This window comes from Callospermophilus lateralis, chromosome 17 (assembly GCF_048772815.1).
Source record: "Callospermophilus lateralis isolate mCalLat2 chromosome 17, mCalLat2.hap1, whole genome shotgun sequence".
NCBI lineage: Eukaryota > Metazoa > Chordata > Mammalia > Rodentia > Sciuridae > Callospermophilus > Callospermophilus lateralis.
In genome coordinates, this window is record NC_135321.1 from 38,657,379 (window position 1) to 38,678,693 (window position 21,315).

Genomic DNA, 21,315 nt, shown 5'->3' on the forward strand with positions numbered 1-21,315 from the left:
TTTAATCTGACAAGACAAATGTATTTCGTAATCTTTAATTTGTTTTTCATGCATCTTGTCCAAGTTTGTTAAGTTTCCACAGTAATAATTTTGATTAGTATTGCATGGCTATAACTAGAAGTTAAGAGACTGAAGAATAATTTAAATGATTTAGAATTTAAATGCTACTTTAGGGCTATTCACCATTATAGTTGTAAACATTTGTTTGGGATTATATAGGTAAGAATTTTTGAGATCTTTACTTTCGGAAGAGAATATTCTGATCAGTGTAGTTGAAGTTGTCAAAATAAATTATTCCTTTTTAAGTGAGTCTACTAGTTTGTAATTTTCATTAAGCTAGATCACTTAAATGTTCTTCAGTTATTAAGACTGTTAATGTACAAGTAGTTTTTAAAAGCAGTGCTTCTCAGGTAACATTGTCATGGATAGAGCTTTACTTTTTTTAATATGTGCCCTCATTGTGTCGCTCAGGCTGGTTTCAAATTCTTGGGTTTAAGCAATCCTTTCACCATAAGCTCTTGAGTAGCTGAGACTACAGGTGCACACCACCATGCCTGGATTTACTTTTAGACTTAGTTTTGTCCCTAATTATCTGTCCTTTGAAAGTTTCTTTAATTATAAAATGATGAAAGTTGAACCAGATGAAATTGATTTTAACCTCTTGATGAGCCTGGCACTGTGGCATATGCCTGTAATCCCCACATGACTCCAGAGGCTGAGGAAGGAAGCCATCCTCATCAAGTTCAAGGCCAGAATCAATTTAGTGAGACCTTCAGCAACTTTGTAAGACCCTGTCTTAATAAACAAGTAGAGGGCTGAGGTATAGCTCAGTGATAGGTACCTCTGGGTTTAGTCCTCAGTACACAATTTTCTTAATTTACATTCATCTTGTTTTTGACAACACGTGTTCTTTATTTAACCTTGCATATGATAGGTTAAAAAAATTGTTACAAAAATGGTGTTAAAAATGCAGATCTTTCAATAGATCTGCTTTCTACACACTGTTCCTTAAATTTAAAACATACAAATGTACATTTATATACCATTTTTGGAGGTGTGGAATTAGGATGAGTGACCTTTTCTGAGAGTACTGGGATGGATTTTCCAATCTAAGTTTGATTTGGTCTTTCATGTATTAAACTGCATTCAGAAGTTATTACCTTAAGTTTTCAGTTTTGGTTTCTTCCAAGTGAGAACCTAATGATAATTGTCATGTAATCTAAGAACAGTATATATCTAGTTTTTTTTTTTTTCTTTCCTTTTTTTTTCTTTTTTTTCTTTTTTTTTTTTATTAATTTTTATTGTAGGTTGTTCAAAACATTACATAGTTCTTGATATATTATATTTCACACTTTGATTCAAGTGGGATATGAACTCCCATTTTTAACCCATATACAGATTGCAGAATCACATCAGTTGCACAACCATTGATTTACATATTGCCATTCTGGTGTCTGTTGTATTCTGCTGCCTTTCCTATCCTCTACTATCCCTGCCCCATCCCCTCCCCTCTTCTCTCTCTACCCCCTCTACTGTAATTCATTTCTCCCCCCTTATATTTTCCCTCCTTTCCCCTCACTTCCTCTTGTATGTAATTTTGTATACCCCTGAGGGTCTCCTTCCATTTACATGCAATTTCCCTTCTCTCTCCCTTTCCCTCTCACCTCTCATCCCTGTTTAATGTTAATCTTCTTCTCATGCTCTTCGTCCCTACTCTGTTCTTAGTTACTCTCCTTATATCAAAGAAGACATTTGGCATTTGTTTTTGAGGGATTGGCTAGCTTCACTTAGCATAATCTGCTCTAATGCCATCCATTTCCCTACAAATTCTATGATTTTGTCATTTTATATCTAGTTTTTAGCAGCAGATAAAAAAAGCGTTATTAGTGATGCCAGGTTTTGGCCCCATGTCAGTTATTAATTAAAAGCCTGAGGTTGTTTGGAGTACTGTGGGTTTTATAATTATGGATATGTTATCAGATGCTCTTCATTAAGATCCATGGTATATGTTTTTATTTTAAGGATGTATATATTTAAGCTTTTTAAACTGACAGTGATAAAGATGATAAGAATGATTGTTATTTTATAGTCATGTTAAATTATAGTTTTTCTTGTTCATAAGCTACAAAGTTGTAGAATTTTTATAGCTTTGTTTTGTATTTTACCTTTAATAGCTCAAAATCGTGGCTGAGTAATATTGGTCTCTTTGTCTTACTGTGTTTTCTAAAATGGAGCTGTTTAAACAACTATCAGAGAATTAATGAAATAGTTGTAAACCTTTAGTAAAGTCATACAGCATCTTAAAAACATTACTCATTAGAAGTTCAAAATTTTTAACAGACAATATAATAATGTTTTTTCCCTCCAATGCAGGTGTTCTTTATACATTTTCCTACAGGACTTCTCTGTGGAGAAATTCGAAAAGCATATGTAGAATTTGTCAATGTCAGCAAATGTCCTCTTACTGCATTGAAGGTTGTTTCTAAACGTCCAGAGTTCTTTACTTTTGGTGGTAATACTGCTGTTTTAACACCACTGAGCCCTTCAGCTTCTGAAAATTGTAGTGCTTACAAGACTGTTGTGACAGACTCTACCTCTGTGTGTACAGCACTCATATCATCAGCTTCTTCTGTAGACTTTGGCATTGGCATGGGGAGTCAGCCAGAAGTGATTCCTGTTCCCCTTCCTGACACTGTTCTTCTACCTGGAGCTTCAGTCCAGCTACCAATGTGGTTACGTGGGCCAGATGAAGAAGGTGTCCATGAAATTAACTTTTTGTTTTACTATGAAAGTGTTAAAAAGCAGCCTAAAATACGGTAAGTATGATAAAAATTTAAAAATTTTACCACTGTGTTTAATATAGGTATACATATTTGAATCAGTGTTTGATATTTGTTTAATATGTATTTTTTATTGAGAAATTATTCTCTTCAAAAATGCATATTTTTATATGAAGTCATCCCAAATATATCTTAATTCTAGATAACCAAAAGTAGAAACTATTTAATTACATTGATCTTTTGTCTATAAACTGCATGATTCTTCTAAGTGTGACTAAGTTGTCACAATAATGAAACAAATAACAATGTATTAAAATATCAAGTCATTTGTAGATGAAGCAACCTAACTAAAGTCATTTGTTTTTAAGAAAATTACTTTGTTTTCCGTAGTGCCTCCCTCCAATGTATGAACAAAATATCATTATGGTGTATTCAGAACAGATGATTAGAGTGGAATTAAAGTGGGTAATCACTGAAGAAATCATACCTGATTTACCAGAACCTGTCGCCTGTATATTGCACAGCAGAACATTTTATATGTGATATTCCCTTCTCATTTTTACAAAATTAACTAGGAATGCTACATTTATTTTATTCAATGGAATGTCTAAATATCTTGTAAAAGTTTGAGGGTAAAAATGAGGTATTTATAAGTATGGGTACATTTTAAGTCCTCAGTAAATGGTAATTTTCCACAAGATAATAGAAGGGGAGTATTGTGGGCAAGGCAATCAAGGAAGGCTTTCTGGAATGTGGTAGTGGTGTAAAGAGCTTCCAAGGACAGTAAAGATGTCAGGATTTGCATATCAAAGGGGTAGGAAAGAGAGTAGTGGGATGTTCCAGGGAGTGACCATATCTATGAAAAAAAGATTTGTAACTTAGAAAATATAAATTGAATATAGTTTGTTCAGCTACAGTCTGAACTTAGTGTGAAAGAAGTAAAGGGAACAGTCTTTGAAATGTAAAACCGTATGGTGAAGAGCTCAGTAGTTGTACAGTAACATTGGAAATACTATCAGAGAAGAGGCATAATTGAGATATTACTATATGAAGCAAGTTAATAAGCCTAGAGTCAGGGAGGTTAATAGTTTCCTTTCAAATTGAGTAGAATTAAACTAAAGATGGGCTAACTAGTAATTTTACTTTATTGTATCATCTTTGTTTTTCTCAAATATGAATGGTCCTGAATTATCAAGTTTTAAAATCTTTATTTGTAATTAGTGAATGATTTTTAATTTTTAATTAATTTGCATGTATTTACTTCTTCAGACACAGAATCTTAAGGCACACTGCAGTTATTTGTACCAGCCGATCTTTGAATGTGCGAGCTACTGTCTGCAGAAGTAATTCTCTAGAAGATGAAGAAGGCAGAGGAGGGAATATGCTAGTCTTTGTGGATGTGGAAAATACCAATACTGTAAGTTAGTTTAGAGCTGGATTTTGTTTGTAACAAAACATTTGAATTGTTTGCCCTTTTTAAAGTATAAGTCCTTTTTTTATTTCACAGGACAATATAAGCTAGGAATTTGGGAATGTTCATATAGAATATAGGAAAAACATCTTAATTATCTATTAACTCTATAATCTTATCCCTTAGAGACTCTTCAAATGAAAGGGTCTGCTGATATTAATATAATACATATTTACATTATATATAGACCCTTATGCTAGTGATGTAATCTAAAAGAAATCTCTTAAAGTGCTTTCTAGTCTCATCATTGAGTATATTCCATTGACATAATTAAATTAATGAAATTCTGTAAGATTTCATACACAGTATTAACTTAGTAATCCTTTAGTTATATATTTCTAATAGTACTGTTCTGTAATATAAGGCATTTCCAAAGTTTCACTATTTTTATGCACTCTAAATAACAGAATGAATGTTCTTGAAGAAGGAAATGTGATCTCATACAACTTTAGACTCAGATTAATTCGGTAGTACAGATACTACTTGAATTGTTAGTATTCTCTTGCTTTTAGCATTCATAAATTTGCAAGGTTGCTTTTTTTAGAATATTTAATGTTAATATGCTAGTACTTTGATCTTCAAAAATATTAGTATGTTTATTAGTTGAACAAGAAAGTTTTTAGGGCCTGGGGCTCTAGCTCAGTGACAGAGTGCTTGCCTAGCATGTGAAGGGCACTGGGTTCGATCCTTATCAGCACATGAAAAAAATGAAAACAAATAAAATAAAGGCATGCTGTCCATATTCAACTACAAAAAAAAATTTAAAAAGTTTTAATCATTTCAAATATTAAAATAGCTCTTATTTAGGAGAATAAAAAAATTATGTACTGTTTAAATTGCTTCATGTACACGTAGGCTACGTATTAAGGCTGTATTTTGTTTTTGTTGCTTATTTTTTTCCTTGCCTTAATTGAATGAGGTCTCAGAAATATTAAAAGAAATAAAAAGTCCATGTTTTAATTAAAAATTGACAACAAATAATTTTTGACCTATTAAATATTGTCAGTAAACTTATTGTGCTAGTTTTTAATAATGCAGTGCCTTTCAGTATTTTTAAATTTACCACTGGGTGTGCATTCTAGTTAAAAATACTCATATAAAATGTATATTTTTCTGATTAAGAAAAGAATTTAAATAACTTCAACTTTCTGAAATGTGCACAATTACTTTAAGATTAAAAAAAATCTCATCTGGTATTAATTGGTATGGACTTGGGTAACATCTGAATTTTGTTCTTATTGGAATAGTTTAATTTAGTGCTCCTTCTCTTTTTCATAGAGTGAAGCAGGTGTTAAGGAATTCCACATAGTACAAGTATCAAGCAGTAGCAAGCACTGGCAGTTACAGAACTCTGTAAATCTCGCTGAAAATAAAGGTGTGTGCCTTTATCCCTCTTCAAAATAAATTCTGACAACATTGCTTGATTTTTCAAAGTAGTACCATAATATCATAAGATTATTGGTGCCATCCTTAAAATTATCTTTTTTAAGCATTAAATTGTGCTTTCCTTCATTGATGTGATTGTAAACCAAATTACCCGTTTTGATCCAGTCTTTTCCATCTTTTTATTTCTTTCCACATTTTTCTACTTTTATTTTTTCTTTCTGTTCCATTTTTTCCCCGATTTGTAAAATCAGTACCTGAGTATGTAATCACTATGAAAAATTTAAGAGTTTAGAAATGTATGTACTAGAATATGGATATTTCTGTTTTCTTCATTGCTGATAGACTGGTGAATAGCTATATCTATATTTCTACTACTTTTTGTGTATTTTTATATGTGTAACATTCAAACAAAAGAATATGCATACTGTGTCATATGCATTGACAGTTGCCCAGAATATTCCTATCAACTTGTCATCTTATGAATAATATAAGAGTGTCTTATGGTTGTAAGATTGATATGAAGCTGAAAATGATATTCACTTTTACTGGAAAAGAACTGAATGATGTATTTCAAAAGACATAAAAGTGTTTATATCCTTAGCCTCACGTTAATTCTCATATAATCCTTATAATCTTTATATAAAAGAATTAATTTAAAATATGGAAAATTCATGTGTTCAGAGTAGTTTATTATGTTTAATGGGGAAAATTTTTTTGTGGCTTCAATGCAAATTATGCTACATTTCTAACTTTGGTCATTAAAATGTACTCATTGGCATTTTAAAAGTGTCTGCAATAGTGGGAAAACACACCCACATAGCAAAGTATGTGCATTAGATTAGTGTCATATATATTAGAAAATATGGAAAGGAAATGAAGAAATAATAGAGTGGTGGGATTGCCGCCTCCCAGTGTGATCTTTTAAACTTGTTTATTTGGAACATCTCTCACATACATGTATTTTGAGAAAACTTAATTTTATCCTAAGAAGTCAATGAAGAGTGACTTCATTGAAACAAAAACAAAAATGTTTCTAAAGTATTAATTATAATTACAAATTGTTTGACTAAAAAAGTCTGAATAATTAATTAGATTTTACCATGTCATAATCTGAGGAATATAGTAAACTTTTCCCTTTTCTTCCTAGAGGCCAAACTTGCCAGTAGGGAGAAGGGAAAGTTTTGCTTCAAGGCAGTAAGATGTAAGGAAAAAGAAGGTAAATGCATTTTAGTTTTATACTTTCTTAAATGTTCATTTTATATTTTGTGGCAATGATATGATTAGTTTGTTTCCCCCTCTTTTTTAGCTGCTATGCAGTCCTCAGAATGGTATACCTTTGCAGATATCATCTTTGGAAATGAACAGGTATGCATATGAACACAATGGTATTTGACTTAAAAATTTAAAAAATTCTGGGATATTTGAATATTTTAGCAAAACTGTTGCTTTAGTAGTCCCCACACTGTGGAAGGTGAACATTTCAACTGTTGAGTTTTATAACCTGTGCTCAGTCCCTAAACAAACCAAAACTATAATATGAACCATACCATTTTAGTTATTTAGAATTATTTCTCTTTTGAAAATTTTATATGAGGTAAACATAATTCTTGGAATTTAAAAAAAGCAAAATTATATAAGGGAACTTCTTTGTTAGGAGAAATGGTTCCAGTACAATATATAGATATTAACCCCAGGATATTGGCATATCATTTTATGGTTCTGATACTCAAATAATAAGCTAGACTCACTAAGGCTATCTTGTAATTTTAAAGGTATTATTGTTGAGGGCAATAATACTCCTTTATAATTATGTATAAGAATCATCTTCAGGGTCTGGAGTTGTAGCTCAGTGGTAGAGTGCTTGCCCCTCATGCATGAGGCTCTGGGTTTGATCCTCAGTACCACATAAAAAAAGAAATAAACAAAAATATTAAAAAATATCTTAAAATTATTAAATATTATTATTTATATATTATATACATATTATATATATATAAAAGAATCATCTTGAGCAGTAGTTTTTAAGCTTTCAAAAAATGTTCACTGTAGATCTTGTTTGTTAGATGCAGATTCTGATTCAGTAGAATGGGGATAAGAACCTAAAGTTCTAAATAGTTATACTAGGTAATGTTGAGGTTATTAGTTTATAGACCCTAGTTTTGAATGTCAAGATTCTAGATGATTTTGTTAAAGTATAGGCTTTGCCTCCTCACCTCTAAAGCTATGGTTCATTGCATCTTGAGTAGTGGTTGGGAATTTGCATTTTTAACCAACCCTGCAGATAATGTGAACAGGTTATTTGGGGACTTGCTTTGAAAAACACTGGACACACATTATACAATTTTGTGTAATTGTATATTATTAATGGGATGATTTTTTTCTTTGTGTTCTCTTTGATAATTCCAAATAACTTTATAATTTTGTACTTCTTATCCTTGGCTTTCATTTGATACACCTCTGTGACAATCTTTGACAATTTAAGGAAGCAGCTATTTAGAAATATTTCATGGCTATAAAAGCCCAATGGAGATAATATGCTTTGAACTGTTGAGTTTAGTTTTGGGGTCTTCAGTTGTTTGTTTTGTTCATTTCTTTAAAAAAATCTAAAAATTCCAGTGCTGGGGCTGGGGCTCAGCAGTAGAGCGCACACCTGGTGTGTGCCAGGTGCCCGGTTCGATCCTCAGCACTACGTAAAAATGAATAAATAAAGTAAAGGTATTGTGTCCAACTACAACTAAAAAAAATATTTAAAGAAAAATCTCTAGAAACATCTGTATGGTTCTTAAATTATATTAAGGTTGTAATTGTTTATTGTATTTATAGTTAAATAACTTTGTATAAGACTACTGTAGAAGGTGGAAACTAAGACATCTCCCTTTTTTTCTTAAAAAATTTGTTTGTTTAGGGGCTGGGATTGTGGCTCAGTGGTAGAGTGCTCACCTAGCATGCTCAGGGCCCTGAGTTCGATCCTTAGCACCGCATAAAAATAAATGAATGAAATAAAGGTACTGGGTCCAACTACAACTGAAAAAAAAAATTGTATAAATATACATGACAGTAGAATGTATTTTGACATACACACAGGGAGTATAACTTCCCATTTTTGTGGTTGTACATGATGTGAAGTTACACTGGTTGTGTATTCATATATGAACATAGGAAAGTTTTATGTGATAACATTTCCCCTTTTGACACATCTGGTTGAATAAATAAAACTTACCAAGTACTACAGATTCAGGAGAAAACTGTGGGATAGTGTTTTATCAGAAAGTTTCACTCATAAGGGAAAAATATATTTATTTACTAATATTTATTTATTCACTAATATTTATTTATTCTTATCAGTCAAATATTTATTTTCTATCTTATAGCTTAAGTCTACATGATATATACATAGCCTGTTAATCATGAAACCATAAGTGCAGAGATTTTACTGTGAAGCATAGTATTCTATTAAGGGAAGTCCTATAGTTCTGAGTTCATTTAAAATTCTTTTCTCATGTTCTTTCATGTCAAGTGTAAAAGCCAAGTTAATGCCAACACCTGTTTGTATTCTGTTTCACTGGATATTCTCTTGTGTTCTTCTGTGTATTCAAATGAGAAACATTTTGCTATTTTAACAGTAAAATATTTATTTTCAACATTTTATTGTTTTATTCATCCTCCCTAGATATTTGGAAGTCCTTCAGAGTATAGATTGATTATTTTGGAGTGACATCTTTTAAGATGTTGAATAATTTGTACCATATCTTTTAACTGATCCAGTAACCATCCTGTATTGAACCAAATTGACAGGAAGTTACTAAATAAGTCTTTTGGGTATATGTAAATTATAAAATTGTAAATTTTGGCAGGGTATCTTTAAATGAATGATATAGAATAAGTTCTGACAAGACATTTAATTAAAAGAATTTACATACAGATATGATTTTCTTTTAACAGATAATAAGTTCAGCAAGTCCATGTGCAGATTTCTTTTATCGAAGTTTATCTTCTGAGTTGAAAAAACCCCAAGCTCAGTTGTCTCTGCATACAGAAAAACATTCAATAGAGGATGCTGTGAGATTGATTCAGAAATGCAGTGAGGTGGATTTGAATATTATCATATTATGGAAGGTATGTGCTACTAAATTATTTCAGCAAGCCTCAATTTTTTTCCCCAGTGTGAAGTACAGTTTTATTTAAGACAATGCATTTCCCATTTATAATACAGAGCTTACAAAGTGTCATGTTATTTCCTTTCCCTATGTGCATGTTCCATATTCAAGTATTGAGAATGTCCAGTAATTTAATACAGCAACTCTACTTAAAAACTGCCACAGAAAGATGGTGTATGATGGCCTCACAGATATTTGGTTCTCAAGCTGAAGAATAAATGTATACTACTGTTCATATATTTTCTGCTTAAATTTTTCAGATTCAATATTTCAGTCGTTTTATAACTTACTTTTTTCTTTTAACAGTTCCATACAACTTTTAAAACTTTTTGCCTAAAGAATTAATTCAAATTAGATGACTTTTTTCCTGTGTTATTCTTATCTCTGTGACTGAGAATATTGTGGATTTGGTAAGCATGTTAAGAGCAGGGGTTATTAAACTTTTGATATTTTTTATTCTGGAAATTTCCATATACTTTTATAACAAAGGAAACATAGCATCATGAGCCTTTGGGTACCATTATTATGTTTCAAGAGCCATTAATTTCTTGTTATTCGTGTCATCCATTTCCTTTGCCCCTCCCTTCTTTTTTTTATATTTACATTTATTTTTTTGTTTTTTATTTTTGTTACTAGGGATCGAACCCAAGGCCTCACACCACTTGTTCTACCACTAAGCTATACTCCTAGCCGTGTTGTATTTTTTTGGTTTGGTTTGGTTTTTTCAGTGCTGAGGATGGACCCCAGAGCCTTTCACATGCTAGGCATATTTTTTATGTATTTTTTAAAATGACGTATTTCATCTATAAATATTTCTGTATGTGCTTCTAGTAGATTTAAGACGTTTTTAGCATATGAAGACTTTTCTTTTCATTGCTAGGGATTGAACTTTGGGTCTTGTACTTGTTAGGTAAACACTTTACCTCTGAGCTGTACCTCAAGTCCGCAACATTTTTGTTTTAATATAATTTTTGTTTAATATGATATATTTTTGTTTAATCCCACAATATTGTTATGTCTCCCAACCAAATCATTTATAATTCCTTAATAATTTTCTAATTGTTCCTCTGTTTAGTTTCCCCAGGTTATTTGAAAATACTATTGAATTTTAAAATACCAGTGTTTTAAAAATTCAGATTCAAGTAGAGTCCACATGTGGTCAACCAGAACTAGTATTTAGGCAGTAGCTTCCCTTTAAATGAACAGAGCAGTAATATAAAAAAAACATTTTTTTAATAGCACACCCTTTTGTATCATATGCATATATTATTTTATTTTAAAAAAATAATACTATTGTGAAATTAAGGATGTTCTTGGACAACATCCTTACCTTAATTCTGTGACAAAGCTGTGATTTTGTGTCACCTACTACAAGAACTAGCGTAGATAGTCCCATCGTAGGTCATTAAATTGATTAAAATTTTGTAGAGTGTTATTTTTATTAAACCAGATGTTTTTAAATGGACCATTTTTTATTGTTGTTGTTGTAGAGTATTTGCCTAGCATGTTCCAGTCCCTGGGTTTGATGCCTAGCACTGCACAAATTCTTTAGGTATTTATTCTAAAGAATAAAAATCAGAGCATTCTAAAGAAATTTTTGCATATCCATGTAGCACAGTTCACAATAGCCAAACTATGGAACTAGCCTAAATGTCCATCAGTGGATGAATGAATAAAGAACATGTGATATATATACACCATTGAGTTTTATTCAGCCATAAACAATGAAACTATGTCATTTATAGTCGATTATGTTGAGCAAAGTAAGCCAGTCTAAGGGAGTCAAGGGTCATATTTTTTTCCTCATATATGGAAGCCAGAGAGGATAATGGAAAGTAAATGTATGGGGGGATGGTGAAGGGAGACCAGTAAAGAGATTGGGAGGTGGTGGGGAGGAAGACAGGGAAAGGGATTCAAGAGCAGGGAAAGGGAAAACACTGCAAAATGATCTTGACCAAATTATATTATTGATTCAGTTTCATTTTGTTGCATATGGAAATTGCATGGAAACGGAAGGAAAACCACATCGTTATACGAAATCACATATATGAGGTTGTGAGGGGAAAGGGGGGGGAGGGAGAGAATGGAACAACAACAGATGAGGTAGAGAGGGAAGATGGGAGGGGAGAGGAGGGGGGATAGTAGGGGGTAGGAAAGACAGCAGAATACAACAGTCACTAATATGGCATTATGTAAACATTGTGAATGTATAACTGATGTGATTCTGCAATTTGTATTTGGGGTAAAAATGGAAAAGCATAACTCACATGAATCAAATGTATGAAAGATGAAAAAAAATTATATTATTGATATGTGCATGTACAAATATGCAAAACCAAATTCCATTGTTATGTATAATTATATGCATCAGTAAAAATTTGAAAACAGCAAAGAGAAGGTGTATAATGGGGGAGATTTTTTATTAATAAAAATAAACTGTTTTTGAAACCAAGCTTTATAAGAGTGAACAACAACAGGTGAACTGTTGCTTAAGTAATCTGATAACTGTCATTGATTATAAAAAGTGTTTTATGTTAAAAAGATTAGTTACATCCTACTAGCTTGAAATTAAATGCTTTTAAAGCTGAAAATCAAGATGATCCTGTTTTTAGGTTCAACAGTATTGCCCCTTAAAGTAAACCACCATTCATTAAGTAAATATATAACAGACCCTTGGCATTCATGGCTGTCACTCCACAGGCTCATGCCATGTAACAATCTGTAATATTTTTGAGACAGGATTTTGAGTAATGTATGCTATATTCTGTTCCCATTTTTGAAATCCACAATAACTTCTGTTGGGGGAAAAGTTTGATTTTTTTTGAAAAATGGCCCTGAACAAAAGCCCACTACTAGTGTCACTGACAACATGAGGAAGAAAGCTATCTAAAGGTGTGATTATCCTCTATTGGAAAGTGGAAGTTTGAATGGGATATGAAGTTTGATAGTAGCTGGTACTTATAAATGTATTGATACTCAGTTGACAAGTGGCTGGTAGATTGTTTTATGAGTGAGAGCTCTAGAGAATGCAGAAATGACACATTAAATTAAAGAAGTCTTGAAAAGTCATTTTAAATGTGGAATAAGATACACAGAAAGAATAGGACTCTTGAAAAAAAATATGATTCAAGAGAAAACTAAGAACTTAAAAAGTTTTGTGAAAAAGGAAGTTGGAAAAAGAGGATACAACTCTTAACCAGTCTTTGCCAGAAATAAGTTTATTTCAAAAATTTAAACCTTTATGCAGAGAGGAGAATGCATGATGGGTGACTGTTGTTCAATTTTATGGGACTGTTAGAAAACATGTCTGACATTGTTTCAAGACCTTATTCATCAACCATTCACTCTTGAATTAAAGGTCATCTCCCTATATAACTCCTGGGTTTCTGGGTTCTGCACATAAGGATGCTGAAAAGGTTCTGGGATATTCTATGCCTTAATGCAATACATTTCAAAAAGTATATACCGTTAGGAGATTGGGTTTTAGCTCAGTGGTAGAGTGCTAGCCTAGCATGTGTGAAGCCCTGGGTTTGATCCCTAGTAAGATAAGTTCAGAAATTGGAAGTAAACACACATTTAGAAACTTTTTTTATTGATGTTGGGGGGGGTGGTACTAGGGATTGAACTCAGGGGCACTCGACCACTGAGCCACATCCCCAGCCCTATTTTGTATTTTATTTAGAGACAGCGTCTCGCTGAGTTGCTTAGCAGTTGCTGAGGCTGGCTTTGCACTCAGAATCCTCTTGCCTCAACTTCCCGAGCCACTGGAATTCAGGCGTGCACTACTGTGCCTGGCCTGGAAACTTTTTATAGCATTTTGACTGAGTAATTTTTTGTTTATTGAATCTAATAAGCTTAATTTTTTAAAGCCAATTTTTTTTAACTATGTTTACATGATGTGACAATAACAGTATATCAGAGCCATTTAAAGATATGTTCTTTGAAACAAGCTGTTAAAGAGGGAGATTTATAAACTGGAACAGTTAGTTAATATAGATGAAATCGGCTTACTGTCTTTAGAAGAAAAAAAAGCCTATTAAAGCATATGTATTTATATTTAAGGTGTTCCAAGGACATCACATTTCCATTGATAGGATTTATGATTACACTCACTAATTTTTCTCTGCTATGAGATGAACCCTAGGGCATTTTATAAGCAAGAATGTAAAAGGAAATCTTTTCCCTATATATTGGCAGTTCAGTAAGGATAGAGGGGCAAAACCATATGTTATGACATAATTCTTTTGAAGAAGTTTCTTAAGTAGAAAATTAGGAAAGATTTCAAGATTTATCTCTTTAAAACACCTAGGCCAGATAAATTATATTGAGTCAAAAGAGGTTTGGGGGGCACAGTCTTTATTGATTGAATGAATAAATAAAAGTTGAAATGCTGACACAACCATCCAAGGTTATTGATAATTTATACATATTAGCCAAAGTATTTCTGCCTTCCATCAAATGTTTAGTTACTTTCTTTTGCAGTTATTGCCAAAGAGGGTAACATTTTTCGCTTTGTGTTTTTAAGGCATATGTTGTGGAAGACAGTAAGCAGCTTATTTTGGAAGGTCAGCATCATGTTATTCTTCGCACTATAGGAAAAGAAGCCTTTTCTTATCCTCAGAAACAGGTAATAATGTAGTTTGCTCTGGGGTTTTCCTGTGAACTTGTGGGAGTTTTTAGTTTGATTGGTTTTTGTATTTTGAAGAGATCTGATTTGTTTAGGATTTTATATTGGGATTTGGGTTGGTTTGGTAGCAGACAACTTACTAAAATTAGAATTGATGGCTGGTGATGTGGATCAGTGGTAGAGCACTTCCCTAGAGTGCTGAGGCCTTGGGTTCATTCCTGAGTACCTCAAGAAAATAAAATTTAAAATGAACAGATATTAATTTTAAAGTTGATAAGCACCTATAAGAGTATTAAGATGCATTTATAAACTTGAGTTTTCCTAAGATATTCTTTATTAAATCTAGAATTCATAACTATGTAAAGAAGTGATTTGCTTGAGAGGAAGGGAAGCGTATTCTCTATATTTTATTTGTTATAACAGCACCACACCATTGTAGAACTCTAGAGGACATTATAACATGTAAAGGGTGGCCTCTGGAGTTGTGCAGCAATAGTGTTTAATATGATTTCTTACTTAAAAATACCATTTAATCTTGCTAAAAATTTCTTTTAGAAAATTTAATCACTAATAAATAATTTTGTCCAGTTATTTAAATGGTGGTTCTAATGTTGTGTTCATAAATAATTTGCATGCTGTGCCCCTATTATCTTTTATTATTTTTATTTTAAAATCGTTCCCAAATTTACAGAAAAAGTTGCAAGAATAATATATAGATTTCTCTCACACTTTTCACTCAGAATCACCAGTGGTTAACATATGTCTTACTTGCTTTATCCTTTTTTAAAATTTACATGTATATTAATTGTTTTCTTAATCCTTCTCAAGTAGTTATTGTAAACTGCAGACCTATAGCTCTCTGTCCCTAAATGCTACATTGTATATTCCTAAGAATAAAGACAGTAACATAATCAGAAATGACTGTCAAGATAGTCAGGAAGTTCAAAATTGATGCATAACTTGTCTGTGTTCAGGTATCACCAGAGATTTTGGTTATTATATCCTTGTAACTATTTGGTTTTTCCTGTCCAGGATCACACATTGCGTTTAGTTGTCCTGTCTCTTTAGTCTGTTTTAATCTGGAATAGTTTCTTACCCTTTTGTTGTTGTTGATTTTTACTTTGACATTTTTGAAGAGCCTGGGCAGGTAATTTTGTAGCATAGTATCTTGTTTGGGTTCTTCTCATGTTTCCTTATGATTTCCTTATGGTAGTGTCTACCATATTTCTCCAGAGTTGTTTTTTTTACTTTTCCTAATAGTAAATAATGTATGTGGAGTTCATTTGAAAATGTAAATGTCTGGTTTCTCTATTAATTTTAGCATCTGTTGGTAAGTCTATAACTTGAATCAGTTTTTACTCTTTTGATATAATAGTAATTTTCCATTAGTTTTCTTTTAAGATTTTTTTTTTAAAGAGAGAGAGAGAGAGAGAATTTTAATATTTATTTTTTAGTTTTTGGCGGACACAACATCTTTGTTTGTATGTGGTGCTGAGGATCGAACCCAGGCCGCACGCATGCCAGGCGAGGGCGCTACCGCTTGAGCCCCATCCCCAGCTCTCCATTTGTTTTAATGGAGATACTAAATTTAATCTCAAATCTGTTGCTTATTTTAAGGGAATTGGTTTTCTTACTTCAATTAATACAAAAATCCCAAGTTTTAGTTCTAAATGTCATACGCTTTTGATATTTTGGAGTGTCTAAGACAACATCAAGACAGCATTTAGAAAATGAAGTTGTATGTTTCTATAAACTTTACTCTAGTTTTATTCTCATTTTACATAGTATATATTGGCATAGCCCTTTTATTTCTCTGTATATCATTATTTCACATATTATTAAAATAGTTTATATTTCCCCTCTTCTCTTTCTCTCATATATATGTAAAAAAAAAAACTTGGTAATGATAGTAAATGTTATATATATTTTATACATATATCTACATTATATGTTTATATATATATCATATATATATATAGAAAATTTAAACTTGGAAGACAAGGCAATTTCTTTTTTTCATAGCTATATTGAGGTAAAAATTGAAGTACAATAAAATGCACATATTTAAAGTATGCAGTTTTATCAGTTTTGACATGTATGAAAACAATCAATATAAAAAGCATTTCCATTACTTTTTTTAAAAATTGAAGTCATGCAGACTATGGTTAATGCTGAGTAATGTTCCATTGTGTGTATGTATACCAAAGTTTCCCTATCCATTCATCTACTGAAGGGCATCTGGGTTGGTTCCACAATTTGGTATTGTGAATTGTGCTGCTATAAACATTGGTATGGCTGTGTCCCGGTAATATTTTGTTTTTAAGTCTTTTGGGTATAAACTGAGGAGTGGGATAGCTAGTTCAAATGGTGATTCCATTCCAGGTTTTCCAAGGAATCTCCATACTGCTTTCCAGATTGTCTGCACCATTTTGCAGTCCCACCATCAATGTATGCGTCTGCCTTTTTCCCCACATCCTTGGCAACACTTATTATTGTTTGTATTCTTGATAGCTGCCATCCTGACTGGAATGAGATGAAATCTTAGAGTAGTTTTGATTTGCATTTCTTGAATTGCTAGACAGAGATGTTGAACGTTTTTTCATGTTTGTTGATTGATTGTATATCCTCTTCTGAGAAGTGTCTGTTTAGTTCCTTGGCCCATTTATTGATTGGGTAATTTGGTGTTTTGGTATTAAGATTTTTGAGTGCTTTATATATTCTAGAGATTATTGCTCTGTCTGATGTACTTGTGGTAAACATTTGCTCCCATCTGTAGGCTCTCTATTCACCTTATAGATTGTTTCTTTTGCTGAGAAGAAGCTTTTGAGTTTGAATCCATCCCATTTATTGATTGTTGGTTTTAATTCTTGCGCTATAGGAGTCTTATTAAGAAAGTTGAGGCCTGATCTGACATGATGGAGATTTGGGCCTACTTTTTCTTCTGTTAGGTGCAAGTAAATGGATGGAGTTGGAGAATATAATGCTAAGTGAAGTAAGCCAATCCCATAAAAACAAAGACCAAATGTTTTCTTTGATATGAGAATGCTAACTCATAATGGTGATGGGAGCAATCAAGGAACTTTAGATAGGGCAAAGGGGAGGGGGGGCAAAGGGGTAGAAGTGATGGTGGAATGAGTTAGACATCATTACCCTAAATACATGTATGAAGACATGAATGGTGTGAAAATACTTTCTATACAATCAGTAACTTGAAAAATTGTGCTCTATATGTGTAATATGAAATGAATTGCATTCAGCCATTATGTATAACAAATTAGAATAAATACATAATTTAGAAAATCAAAGAAGCCTAATCAAGAAAAAAGCAAGAACACAAAATTAATATCAATGGAAAGGGAGCTATCAAAATAACCTTTCAGATGCTAAAAATATATTATGGTAATATTACAATTGTATGTCAACATATTTGATAATTTGATAATGATCTATATTAGAGAAGGATCCATGTACTGAGTAGAAAGTATATTCAGTCATTGATGGATGAAATATTCTATATATGTCTGTTAAGTCTAAATTTTTGATTATATTATGTAGTTGTAGAGTTTCTTGGTTTAGTTTTTATTTGGAAGACCTATCCTGTAGTGAGAGAGGTGTGTTAAAGTCACCCAGTACTATTGTGTTGTGGTCTGTTTGATTATTGAAGTTGAGAAGGGTTGGTTTAATATACACAAATACTCCATTGTTCAGGACATAAATATTTATGATTGTTATATTTCACTTCCCTTAAGCAATATGAAATGTCCTTCTTTGTCCCTTTGGCTTGAAGTCCACTTTATCTGATACGAGGATAGAAACCCCTGTTTGTTTATCTGATCCATGTGAGTGATGCTTTTTTTCCCCATCCTTTCACCTTCGGTCTGTGGATGTCTTTGCCTATGAGGTGAGTCTGTTGGAGATAGCATAGTATTATGTCTTGTTTTTTAATCCAGTCTGCCAGACTATGTCTTTTGATTGATGTGTTTAGGCCATTAATGTTCAATATTGAGATGAGATTTGTGTTTCTGGTCATTTTCGTTTATCTCTAGTTTTTAATTTGAATTAGTTTCTACTTTGATTGACTGTTCCTTTAGTGTAGTTCCTCCCTTCACTAGTTTTCAATTTTTTTAAAAAATTTCATCTTCATGGAATATTTTGTTGAGAATATCCTGAAGTACAGGCTTTCTGGTTGCAAATTCTTTTTAAATTTTTGTTCAACATGAAAGATTTTTATTTCATCTTCAAATCTGAAGCTTAATTTTGCTGGATATAGGATTCTTGGTTGACATCCATTTTATTTCAGAGCTTGGTATATGTTATTCTAGGACCTCCTAACTTTGAGGGTCTGGGATGAGAAATCAGCTCAGATCCTTAATGGTTTCCTTGTATTCGTAATCTGGTATTTTTCTCTCTCAGCCTCTAAAATTCTATCCTTATTCTATTCTATCTTATGCTAGGCATTTTCATCATGATGTGCCTTGATGTGGGTCTGTTGTAATTTTGCACATTTGGGATCCTGTAAGCCTCTTATATTTGATTTTCCCATTAATTCTTTAGATTTGGGAAATTATGTGACATTTCAGTGAAAAGATTGTGCATACCTTTGGTTTGTATCTCTGTGCCTTCATCTATCCTGATAAATCTTTAATTTGATCTTTTCATGTTATTCCCATAATTCTGGGAAATTTTGTTCATGGTTTCTTAGCATCTTCTCTCTGGGAGCCATTTTATTTTCAAGATTACATATTTTGTCTTCATTGCATAAGGTTCTGTCTTCCAAATGGTCTAATCTGTTAGTTCTGCTTTCTATTGAATTTTTAATTTGGCTTATTTTTTCTTTTATAAGGATTTCTGTTTGTTTTCAGAATCTCTATTTATTGAAATGATCTTTTGCTACTTGTGTTTGCTCTCTTTTATCATCCTTTACTCTGCAGATCAGTTTAATTGTGTACATTCTAAACTCTTTCTCTGACATTTCTTCCACTGTGGTGCTGATGGATTCTATTATTGGAATATCTTGGTTTGCTTGGGGTGATTTGTTCCCTTGCTTTTTCATGTTGATTGTGTGTCTTCCTATCTGACAGTATGGATCTAAGGCAGTAGATTTTCTACACTGTGGACTTATTAGTGTTCCCGAAAGTATCCAGTACCTTACTTGCTGAGAAGCTGCCTTTCAGTTTTCTTTGTCTCATTCCATGGAGCAGCCAGCAACATGACCTTCTTTATTCTACCATCTTGCTAATCTCCAACAAGGCAGTTTCATCACATTGTGATTAAAGACTAATATTGATGACCTACTGAAAATTGCTTAACTTGATGAAGCTTAGCTTATTACTCACTTATAAAACAATGATTAACAGTACTTTATACATTTTCCCTCTTGTGGTGTTCATAAAATAGAATCAAACCCTTACTGGGAAATTATTATACAAATTGTGTAGCATTGATTGTGAAGATACTTGTTGCTTTTAAGCCAGAAGAGAGAAACATTTTTAAATATTTTCTCAGGAAATGAGCTTCTGGCTATAGGTATCCTTTATTGGCTGTTGTTCATATGTTTTTCTCTTGGCAAATGACATATAGAATTTACTCAGTATAATTTATTTATTCAGTGCTGTGGATTGAACTCTCAGGGCCTAATGCATGCTAAGTTTATACTATCACTTAGGTCTTCTACCCTTATTTAGTATAATTTAGAAGTTTCCATTTTTTGGATGACTGGAATATATTCCATCTATGTGAACTCAGTTATAGTGATTTAGCATCTCTCTGTAGTGCAACTTCCAAGAAGATGATAATATAAAGGACTTGAGTCTGTAAGCCTGAATGACAGACTCTGGAAAAAGGTGAAATCACCAAGGTTAATGTCAGTTTTCAAGTCTCCTGAAAGGTAGGCAACTAACCCATCCAAAGTAGGCATATGTTAACATAGTTAGTGCATCACTCCTGTATTTTGAGTCTTTCATTGTAAATTTAAATTTGTTTAAAGTCTGAAATAGTGTATTTTATACAAGTGCTTTTTAAAAAATATTATATTTAGCTACAGGAAATTCTCTTATTTGGTACCAGGGAATAATGCAATCACATAGGTAAATAATATATATCATTTATTGTGTGTTTGGCATTTATCAAGCGTTGATTCAAATCAGTACTTCTCTTCACAATCCTGTGAGGTGTAGGGGGATGTCCTCATAATCTGGATCCTCTTGTTTAAGCAACAAAAGATACACAAAATTTAAATTTTAAATCATATGGTTAGAAGAAAGAAGATAACACAATTATTAAATGCATGGGCTTTAGGGGTCAAATAGAACTGTGTTACTTAAGATCTTGTGCAACCTTTAATCTTTCTGAAGAATTTTCCTCCTGTTTATTTATTTATTTTTAAATTTTCTAAGTTGTTGAGAGATCTTTATTTTATTCATTTATTTATATGCCTTGCTGAGAATTGAACTCAGTGTCTCACACATGCGAGGCAAGTGTTCTACCATTGAGCCACAATCCCATTCCCTTCTCCTGTTTGTTTTATCTTATTTTTTCCATTTTTTTTTAATTGGTGCATTATACTTACTTACACATCATGTTGGGAAGTCATTGTTAAATATTTGTACATGAACACAATATAACAATGTAATTTGGCCAATATGACACTCCCCAGTATTTTCTCCCCTCCCTCCTTTCCCCTAGTCCCTTTCCTTTACTGTTCTCCTTTTGATTTTCATAAGATTTTATTTGATCATTAGATGGTATTTTTTTAGTCAATTTCCATATATTTGTGTATCACACGAGTTTCAAGTGTTTTGCTTTTTACATTTTTTAATGGAATAAATTTCTAGACATTAAATTGTTGGCCCATATGGTTTTATACTTATCTGTTAACACTTACTAGGATATATA

At 32.3% G+C, this 21,315-nt stretch overlaps 1 protein-coding gene across 5 annotated transcripts in view; it reads left to right on the top strand.

Moving 5' to 3' along the window:
- The window catches only part of Trappc8 (trafficking protein particle complex subunit 8), a 90,114-nt gene that overhangs the window by 59,359 nt on the left and 9,440 nt on the right, over positions 1-21,315 (top strand). For all 5 annotated transcript variants that reach the window (XM_076836910.2, XM_076836911.2, XM_076836912.2 and 2 more), the window contains 7 exons: positions 2,374-2,816; positions 4,050-4,197; positions 5,530-5,626; positions 6,785-6,853; positions 6,944-7,002; positions 9,580-9,753; positions 14,320-14,421. In XM_076836910.2, coding sequence (XP_076693025.1) covers positions 2,374-2,816; positions 4,050-4,197; positions 5,530-5,626; positions 6,785-6,853; positions 6,944-7,002; positions 9,580-9,753; positions 14,320-14,421 — 1,092 coding nt within the window. The remainder of the gene's footprint in view (positions 1-2,373; positions 2,817-4,049; positions 4,198-5,529; positions 5,627-6,784; positions 6,854-6,943; positions 7,003-9,579; positions 9,754-14,319; positions 14,422-21,315) is intronic.